Source organism: Cyprinodon variegatus, unplaced genomic scaffold (assembly GCF_000732505.1).
Source record: "Cyprinodon variegatus isolate N-32 unplaced genomic scaffold, C_variegatus-1.0 Scaffold180, whole genome shotgun sequence".
NCBI classification, from domain to species: domain Eukaryota; kingdom Metazoa; phylum Chordata; class Actinopteri; order Cyprinodontiformes; family Cyprinodontidae; genus Cyprinodon; species Cyprinodon variegatus.
In genome coordinates, this window is record NW_015150633.1 from 1,043,849 (window position 1) to 1,054,836 (window position 10,988).

The window sequence follows — 10,988 nt, forward strand, 5'->3', positions numbered from 1 at the left end:
AAAAGGCAAGCAATGGTTCATTGTCTTCCTCAATATTGGGGTAAATCCTTGTTTCTGATAACATATAAAATAACTGCATCAGCTTTCCATCTAGGTGGTGTGTCGTGATTATTGCTCTGAGAGCTGGCCTAATTGCTCATGTCATTCACCTGCCTAACTCTGCCTATTTTCCCCAATTACCATTCATCTAATCCACCTGCTTCTGCTTCATTATATAAGGATCAGTCCCAGCTATAGGAGCAAGATCACTGAGGTTTAGATCATTGCTGATGCCATAGTTCATGTTTTCGTTCTTGGGGTCCAGTAGTGAGACAGGGTTTTTAGCGTTCCATAGCGTTTCTGATTTCCTGATACTGATCTGCCTCTCATCCACTGAGCCTGTCTGTTCCTGTCTTGGCTGAGTGGGGAGAGCGACTTTTTAGAGTGTTCCTGATATCCTCACTTGTTTTGCCTCAAGAGTTCTTTGGCTCTTCAAAACCACTATTGAGCATTTTTCCTTTGGATAAACTTTACATGCACAAGTGCACTCTCACAAACAACTACAGGTACTTGGTTCCAGGTACTCCATACAGAAAGTCCATATTCTTATGTTCAGGTACCACAGCATTACATGTCAGATTAAGTAATTCTACTTATACTTCAGCCATAGTATAGATGTGCTACTTTATTGTATCTATTACACTATATGTGTTGGTTGTGCTGTTCTTTTTACATCTCTTTGCAGGTGATGAAGCAGACTGAAGAGGTTTCATCATTGTCTCCCTTTTATCTCCTCTATCTTTCATCTTTTCTCCTTTTCCCCCTTTCCTGTTCTACTTTCCCATTGCAGTGTCCACATAATCTGTATGCATAAATCAAGCGGAACACTATGGAGAAAGCCATAATGCTCCACTTGTGAAAGTAAAATCTGTTGGGCTCTTTTTGACAAAAAAAAAAAAAAATGGAGATGAACTGAACTGATTAAACAAGAGTTTCCAGTGCCGCAGCCGCTGCTAAGACAGCTCCGTGTTTGTTTCAATAATCTTTTAAGTGATCACTGTCTATCTTGAATTATTCTAGGTCCTTAGTTCTGAGCTTATGACATGGTGGGGTGCAGAAAGAAGAGCAGTATGAGTAAAAATAAAAAAAGAGGAAGAAAGAGCTGAGAAATATGACATTCTTTCACCCTTCCTCCATGCAGCTTTAAAATCGAAGGCTTGATGAGCAATAAGTGAAGATTAAAAATACAGGCTGCAAAGAATGTGCCAAAAAGGGAAGATTTTAACACCTTAATTGTGATAATGGATTAATTAAGCCTCCGCCATCCACACATCATGAATAAATAAAGGTAATGCAAAACAACTGGATAGTAAAGCCTATGTATATTTGTGAATTAAAGATCATCATCAGTAAATGGTTCAACACCTTTAGACTGTTAAAAGACGTTAGATCAGCAGCCTGTCATTTCAAACTAATGCCATCATTGCTTCGAGTAAAACACCTTTTCTCTAAACAAAACTGTATTAAAGGGTCAAACTTTAAAATAAAGCACTAGACTGAACCACAAGAATGTGATCGGTATTCAGAAAGAGACAAAGCATTTTGAAGTCCATGTTTTCACTGATCAACTGATGAGGTGGCACTCACAAAGTAGACAGCTCCAAAGCTGCCATGTCCGATTTCATGTAGGTCACAGAAGACATCCTCTGGGTCATCTTTGAAGAAGAGGTCTTCCAACTCGGGATCCTTCGGCGCTCCTTTCCGTGTGGATGACGGCATCATGGGCTGGACATGGGCTAGGCGCCGGGGACCACAGTTGCGTACACGCTGTCGCTGCTGCTACCGCCACCAGATGTCCACGATGGGTCCGGCATTGGCCAGCTAGACCTGGGAAGAGATGTTGAACTTTCATTTAATCATCTTTACAATTAAAAAAAACAATAAAAAAATAAATACTTAACATTAAACTAACATAACTGAGCTTATGTTTCCATTTTTTAAAGCATGTTTGCATATGTCAATGTGTTTTCATTAGGGTCTCTAGGCGTTTGGTTGGTGATAAAAAAAAACAAGAGATTTATGATGATGAAGTTTTGTCGTGCTGTACACATGCATAAGCTTGACAGCTGAAGTTGAGTCACAGATTCATCACTTCCCCACATGCACAGTGTGTAACAGTAGTGCATGTATGTGTTATACGGACAGAGTGTTGCGTATCACAAGGTTGCAGCCGGGCCTTCAAGCGTGCATGCATCCTGGACAAACTGCTCCAGTTAGCTCCACTGCACATACAACACACACATGTGCACAGTCGCACGCCATCTCCCTGATTCCAGTCTCCCTCGTTCTTTTTCTGTCTACCATGAAATCTCTCTGCACATCAGCCAGATGCATCAAGCAAATCTGGCTCCAAAGGCTGGCCCCACACAGAGGAGGCTGACAAGGCACACAGGCCGAGACACTAAGCATCAGCATCATCCTAATCCTCTGGTCTTAAAGGGATCTAAGGCATCACACTTACTCCAAAAATATCAGCCTTAAAGGCAAAGTTTGGTGCAGTCCGCCTCATTGGCAATCAGCTTTTTTAAAATATGACGAATCAAACATTTATGATCACCAGATTTGTAAACCTCTGGCCTGCTTAGCTTAATTCTCTTTTAAGAAATGTAATGAGCAAAATGCTTTTCCAATGCATAAATGTTAACAGTGAAATACGACGATTTCAGAAAAACAAAACAAAAACAAAGATAAAAACAGTAAAATTGCCCAGTTTATGGGATGTTGCTATATTCTCCAATAAAACAAATTTAAAGAATTACTGCACATTAAAGTCGTAGGGAAAGGGCTGTTCCAACAGTTGCAGTTCTGAATTCTCCTGAGTAGTGCCCGACTTTACACCAGTGAATAAAGTGAATGTGATTGGTCGTTTATCAAGGGGGCGGGGTTGTTGTGGCGGATGGTTCACAAGCATGTTTGGTTGTGGCCAGTTTGTCAGAAGCATCTTGCTAAGCAGTTAGCAACTTAGTGCTAGTAGGTTCCCAATGGGAAATTACATTGGGACCAAGTAGCACTTAGCAACGACGCTGTCAAGGAACGCAATGGGCAGAGTTAAAACATGCAAGAGGAGGAGATTTTTGTCTTGGTCGTGGATAAGTCTCCTCTGTCATAGATTTGTTATTTAGAGGTGGAAAGCAGGGACGAAGATGTACGCCAGGGCGGCAGAAGCTTGGTTTGGTATAGAAGGCTTACAGCCGTACATGTTTGAGCCCTTGCCTTGCAACGCTGCCAGTTCTGTTAGCTCTACGCCTGCTGAAGACACAGATGTCCATCCCTGTGAACACTGGGATGTAACTCAATGGTAAAGTAAATGACTCTTGTTTCCCATTTCAGCCGTTGCGTATATTAGCTGCAACATATGAATTAAGATGCTATGACCGAAAAAAAAAAAAAAAAATAGATTGACAGATGACCGTTGATATATGATTGGCCGAATTTAGGTGTACAGGCTAACACATAACTAACTAGCCTGCATAAAATAAGACAAAAAAAAAACCAACACAGATTTTAAGAGAGATTTTTATTTATCTTTTTAAATAGAAATTTTCTAAATTTTGGGACAATATTGTCTGATAAAGAATACATTTATATATATGTTTAAGACAGAATGATTTCCCATTTAAATATGACTTCCCTATGACTTTAAGAGCAAATATGCTTTAATATGTTTTTTTCTACTAAATAGAAGCCTCCAGTAAAATCAGCTATTTATATTTCGAGGAGGGGCAGTATCAGACATTAAGTGTCTATAAGTAGAAGAGAAACCAGTAGGTGTTACACAGTTCTGCAGATAAATGGGGTTTTATTATTTTCAAAATGTAAACAAAATTATCAGCCTTCTGAAGCTTCAACCAGTGACTCTTTACCATTTCTACATGCCTGATGAATGTTTTAGATTAGTCTGTTCCAGCACACTTGATAGGTATAATTGTGAGGAAGTTTGTTAGTCACCCATCATTTAAGTCAGGTGTGTTGCAGCAGGGGGATACCTAAACCATGATTTAAAACTGATTTAAATGGTCTTCAGCAGATTGTCTTAGCATTGCTTTTTTTAAATCCTGACCTGAGCAAAGTGATAACTTTGGGTGAAGGAATGACTGACAGAACAAAGTAAAGTCTTTTCTTGTATTTTTTTCTAACACCTCACTGATTCTAGTAATGAAAACTGGATGTTCTGGCCTCCATAATGACCTCCCATCCATGAGTGCCATTAACAGAGTTACCAAGGTTAGATTCCTTTAGTGATTTGAAAAAAAGATTAGAAATTGACTCTCATTTGAAACAATCAGTGATCAGAGCAGACCTCTGACCATTATAGTTATATTAAATTGAACTAATCCTAGGGAGAAACAAACCTTTTGAGTAAATTAACAAAGTTAAATAGTAACAAACACTTTTATCACCATTTCAGGGAGTAGAAAATGTATTGATCATTGTAACTATTAAATAAAAAAAGCAAATAAAACAATATGATGGAATGTTTAGTCCTTTTCTGGCAAAATCGAACAGAAGATGCTGAGAAGACCACGTCTTATTATTACCACAATAAAACACTATAAAGCCATTTAAACTGTATAATTTAGTATTTTGTGTGATTTAGGTACTTCATAAATCTTATTTTTAAAGACAACCATCATTTTATTTCTAATAGTTCCATTGTTTTCCATATTTCATCCGTTTTCCAATGTGCACACATGTACTGTCAACTACTGGCAAAGCAAAACAGTGTGTCTGCTTGTGTTACTCTGCATTTGTCTGTCTTCGGGTTGCGTCAGCCCATCTTCCTCTTATCTCTCCTTTTTGAGATCTTCGGATTGGAGCTGAAACAACCTCAACTCTCTCCATGTGAAACGCACACCCACTGCACAAGTGAATACTTGTAACATCCATAAACACAAACAGTATATTCACTATGCTGCCTTGGTTTCAGATTTATATAAAATCTAAAAATTTAAAGAACAGCTATATTATGAAATGAAATAACAGCATTAATTCAATTTCCCACAGACAGACGGGAGAGTAAACCAGCTTCATCGCATCATATGATCGTTAGAAGCTGCACACCATCTACTTAAGCTCTATTCCTTTCCCCTCCTCCTCTTCATTTTTTCTAAGTTGTTTAAAATGATGCAACTTGGCAACAACAGTAACACAGGGCGCTCAGTAAATCTCTTACTACTCCAGCAAAGGACTTTGTTTTGTTTATCTGCACGTGTCTGTGTGGATCTATGAATGGTATTGTTCTAAGAATGGTGTTGTTGCCTAATCAGCTGTAGCTGATTAGGCAGATAGCTTAGACAGATAGCTTAGACAGATTAGATCTGTGCTCTGTGGGATTTCTTTACTACATATATGTTGAAATGAACTGCCAAAATAAATACCGCTGTTTATGAGTTATTTTATTGTCTAACTTGTATCAGGGTAAAGACTTTCATGATGAAATTACTATAATAACGCTGGTAAACAACCAGAATTTAAGTATGGTTAGATTGAATTTTATTGTTTTCCTATCTGTTGGAGAATATTTTACGTTTTTAATGTTTTTAGTTTTTTTAATAAGAAACAATTCTCTAGATTAATTATCTAATTCATCTGTGTGCACTCTAGTCTTTTGGCAGCAGATCTACTGCCAAAAGACTGTGGATTTGTAAAATAAATACCAAAAGAACTGAGACCATTTAAGTCTACATATTTATCCCATGGTTTTTAACATTGCATGCTTACTGTGTTCTTTCCAATGAAGCATTATATGTGATACATCATAAAAATCTTAATCTGTAAAGAGATTATAAAATGTATATTGAAAATGCTTGTCTGCTTTGCACCCCCCCAAAAAAAAACAAATAAAAATATATGTTTGTTTTGTTGTACAACATTTTAAAAGCTCTGATTTCCCTCTCAAACATCGCTCCCAACCAGATAAAAAACAATTTATGGAGATAAAGTTCATTAAATAAGGGTCTGAAATTTACTCCAGGGCTGTTCCAGTAGTTGTACATGTACACACATGCATAAAAGCATCCATGTGTTAATTTTGGGTCAATATGCTCACATAAGAAATGCGTATAGGCAAAAACTAACATACAATTACGCCGTTGTTTCAAGGCCTCTGCTGTTTTAATTTCTATGGCAGCATGTCGTTATAAGCCCAGATCTGTTGTTCTTGTGAACACGGATTTATAAAAGTCTTCATTTTGCTTCTTTTCAGCAAATAATATAAAGAAAAATGTACATTCACTATAATGCCTCTCTTAATTAATACAGGCAGCTTTTCTACAAATTCAGCAGTTAAACTTAAGAAAGCTTCTGACTATAGTTCATAACTAGACATTTTGTAGATTCCTATTAATTATTAGGTAATCTTCATAACAAAGGTGGTGTTTTGATACTGGAGTGGCACTGGATTCCATCCTCCAGTTGATTCTGGGGGATCCTAAGGCATTTCCATGTCAGCTAGGATATTGAGAGGGTCTATCCACTGAGATCTGTCCAGAAAACCTCCAAAGGGAGGCGCCTTGGGCGCATCCTTATCAGATGTCTGAAACAACTCAGCAAACTGCTTTCAAGACGGAGAAGCAGAGGCTTTGCTGTGAGCCCTCGCCCTTCATCCTAATCATCATTGCATGGTGGAGTCCAGCCATCCTCCAGAGCAAACCAATGCTTGATGCATGCATGTGGGATCTTGCTCTTTAGATCATGATCTACACCTCGTGATCATGAGGGTCAGAACACAGATGCACCAGTAAATCAATGTCTTTGCTTTGTGGAGCAACTCCATCTTCAACACATTGGACCAAAGCAATGCCCGCATTACTACAGAGAAAGTCCAAATCGATCTGTCTCTACACTCTCTGTTCTATCTTCCCATCATTTGTGAGCACGAAAGCAAAATATCTGAACTCCTCTGCTTAAGGCAGAGTGTGACCCCATCCCAGAGGGGACACACCCCTTTTCCAGTTCAGCACCACGGCATAAAACTTAGAAGAGCCGACATTCATCCCAGGCTACTTTAAACAACAACAAACTGCTCAAGAGCATACTGGAGGTCAGAGAAGCCAACAGAATTACACCATCTGCAAAAAGCAAACACGAGATTCTCAAACCAGACACCCTCCTATTCACAGCTACAGTATGCCGGGAAATTGTGTCCATGAACGGCAGTTTAAGCACATCGAGGACAAGCTTTACTTTGTGCCGAAAATGCAGAGCTAGCTTCGGGTATCGAAGGATAGCTTTGGATATACAAGGATTTGACAGGTTGTAGAAGCCACCTAAATTCTTCATACTTATGCAGCACCCCCACAAAATGCCTGGAGACGACACAGTTGTGGGCCCTCTCCAGAACTACAAAACACATGTAGGCTGGAGAAGCATACTATTATAATCAATCTTTTTCATCATCATAAAAAAGTGGATAAAATGCTTTTGAGTATTTGTCAATGCCTTATTCTAAAGTTCTTTACGATAGTGCATGTGTGCTTATAGTGACCATGATAACATATTTAAGTAAACATTACAAAATAATACATTACTTCAGATACTGCTGTGATATTCACAGGGAACACACGTGTGTAAGTGAGTTTATGTGGGTTTGCATGGCCAGAGGGCTTATCAGCTTAGGCCAACCCCCTCCCAGCTTTAGACACAAACAGGAATTAGACAGACTGTGGGAATTGTTACTGGGATTTAAACTGGCAGCCCTAATCGGTAACGGTGGAGAAAAAAAACACTGCGTTGATGAAGGGTATGAGGCTAATATGTGTCTAAGTGAAAGCACCAGAGTTACGTAATATTCCAGCTCCCTAGGACTCCTTCAATGAAAATACAAGAAGCAGACTTTGAGTGTTTTTTTTGTTTGTTAGTGAGCGCCTGGATCATAAGCACACTTTAAAATATGAAAACGCTTTTCAATAAATCTGTATTATAAATACAGATTAAAAACTACTGTAACCAGGGAGAGACTCTCATCTCAAAAGACATCAAAGTCCTAAGAGCACCCTGCATGCGTGTGTATGACGTATATTTGCATATGAGTGTGTGTGCCTTCTGCATTGCATTAAGTGGGTCAACCCTGTTACTGTATGAATAATAAAAACAAAGCTTATTTTAAGCACAATACCAGCTTGCTAATGAGCAGCCAATTTAAATACAGTGCATGGGAAACAGCTGTTTCAATAGGGATTCTTAATATGGTTTATCTTTAGACTTTTTCCAAATGCAGCCGTCATGCATGTGTGTAAGAGGCAGTGGTTTAATTCAAACGTCACATCTGAACACAGCAGATAGAAAGAAAGTTTTTGCTTTCTGTGGAAATGCATAGCCTTTGAAATCATAGTTGTATTGCAAGTTAAATGTGTGCATCATAATCACAAGAGACTTCTTGGTTGCTATATTTGATGTGCTATTATATTTTTGGATACAACAACAACAGTGGCTCAAAAATCATATACCTTCATGTAGACTTCAACGAAGAATAATTTACGCTTTTACTTTACTTTTACTACTTAGTGATCATTTTTATTCAAGTTTTAACTAAAACATTTTGGTAAAAACAAAATACATTTCAAAACTAAATCTGTTAGGAGAATGAATTATGAATAGTATGAATTACAGGCTGTTGGTATTTGGGACCAAGATGGTACACGTCTCAGAGGGATATAAGGACATAGTGATGATGGAAAGGAAAAAGATAGGAAAATATGGGTTACTTGTAATAGTCATAACTGGGATAATAATTAGCTACTAATGTTATGTTTTCCTAATATTCAGCCACCCTAATTGGCTTTGGTTATTAAATTGATTAAATAAAAAATTACAAACATATTACAAACCAATATTTCTTCATCTCTGCCCATTTCTCAAAGCATTTCATTCGTTAGGATTATTTGTACATGATCCTTCCTGCCTACAGCTATTAACATAAACAACAACTTGTTGATACAAAATTTGTTATAACATTTGACTTTTATTTAGATTACTTAAGTAGTGATCCCAAATTAAAATCTGAACTGAATATAATGTTTGCATAGTTTTTGTTAGTTTTTAACATTTTATAAATATCTTCAAAGTGTTTTTTATTTAAATACATTTATGTTATTTTATATCTAATCAAATAACATTCGATTTGTCATATTTTATCCAGTGAACACTTGCTCAAAAGGCTGCGGTTTTAGGATAACAGAGGAAATAATGAATTCCAACAAGGACTTTGCCAAAGTTTAGAACTGCTATTCTAAATATAAGAATTCATTGACAAATAAAATGATTCTTAACTAAGCTCGTGAAATTCAACTGAAAATACTAAACTACTCCGTCTTAACTTGATTGATGATTATTCCAAGGGAATAACAGAACAAGGCTGGAATTGGCAGAGACAACTATTAATGCAGGTGACCATGCAGCAGGCAGATATGTCAGAGTGTTTCCAGGTTAATCAGTAGCTAACAAGCTAGTAGCTTATTTGGCTTTAAAGCTTCCCAAAAAAAATACCATTATAAAGCAGTAAAATACCAATAATGTGTATAAGAACTTAAGTGATGCATAATGTACTGATGCTTAAATGCAGCTGTCTTCAGGTCTACTGATGGCATCTGTAACAAAATGTATTTCAGGATCAAAAAGGACTAAGCAAACAAATTCTTTGCTGGCCAATAAATTTTCCCTGGAAATATTGAGATAAACAATAATAAGGTCTTCCAGTTTGAATCCAAAGTGCTCTCCCTCTGTAGCGGTTATGTTCAACTTTTGTTCAGCAATTCCATCTCCATTTTTCCTCTGGCTTACTGCTCCTCAGTCATGAGGCTCTCATGCTACACACTCTAAGCTAAGGAAAAGGGAAGGCCTGAATAAAGACTAATGCACCAAACTGAAACCCTCTCCAGACTTCAGTAGAAGGAAAAGGAGAGATGAGAATAAATAAAATGCAAACGTCAGCTATTGAGCTCAGTTAAGGTAATTGTAAAATAAATTCTTATGAAGTTTTCGTATTTATTAGTTATTCTGAAAGGTCTACATGTATCTTAACATGAACTTTTTTTTCTTGTTTATATGCATAGTATGTGACTGGCACGCTTCAACTGAATGAATTAAAGTTATGAAAATAACTGTACTTTATTTCACTCATCTAAATTACAAAGCAGAACACCTCTTATTTTTATAACTTGGTATCATCCACCAGGTTCTTACTTTGAATTGACAATGTCATCATAATGGAAGAACATCCGTGCTGACATTGAAGGTGATAGCTTAGATGCAGCCTTTAGGGCTATCTTAGACTCAATTGGCTTTGCTTAAAATGTGAATAGTCCCACTCATTCTCATCCTCATACTTTGGACCTTGTGATTAAATTAATTGTGATTATTCATCTTGAATGTGAAGGAATAACAGTATTTCCTCACTTTGAAGAGAAGCACTAGAAAACTGGAGAGAAAATGGTGTTCCACATGCGTACAAGAATCCTGCCTAGCATGGAAAAACTTTTTACTGCTGTATAAAATGACCCTTTGTAAAGCAAGAGCGGCATATCTCTCCTCATTAATAGAAGAGAAAATAATACGCCTAGATTTCTTTCAATGCAGTTGCCAAACTCACCCAAAGCTTATACCTAGTTGAACCGTCCATTCCCCCTGCTCTTAGCAGTAATGAGTTTATGGGATTCTTTATAAATAAGATTGACTCTATTAAAAATAAATATCATTGGCACCCTTCTAAATATGCTGCGTGAGGCAGCATTTGAGGTAACCATAGAATCTGAACTGTGTTTAGACTTGAATTTTCAGATTTGCAAAAATATTATCGCCATCTAAGCCTTCAACTTGTATGTTAGATCCAGTTCCAACCAAGTATTCCCTCTGATTTCCACCTTCAAGATGTGATTAACTTATCCCTGATGCAGGCATATGTACCTCTAGGGCTGGGTATTGTTCAAAAATTTTCGGTTCCGGTACCAATA

The 10,988-nt window shown here is 37.4% G+C and overlaps 1 protein-coding gene across 1 annotated transcript in view; it reads right to left on the reverse strand.

The window, feature by feature from the left end:
• Positions 1 to 10,988, reverse strand: part of taok3 (TAO kinase 3) — a 69,102-nt gene that overhangs the window by 33,192 nt on the left and 24,922 nt on the right. Inside the window, exon 3 of the mRNA XM_015378866.1 lies at positions 1,627 to 1,866. Coding sequence (XP_015234352.1) covers positions 1,627 to 1,761 — 135 coding nt within the window. The 5' untranslated portion in view covers positions 1,762 to 1,866. The remainder of the gene's footprint in view (positions 1 to 1,626; positions 1,867 to 10,988) is intronic.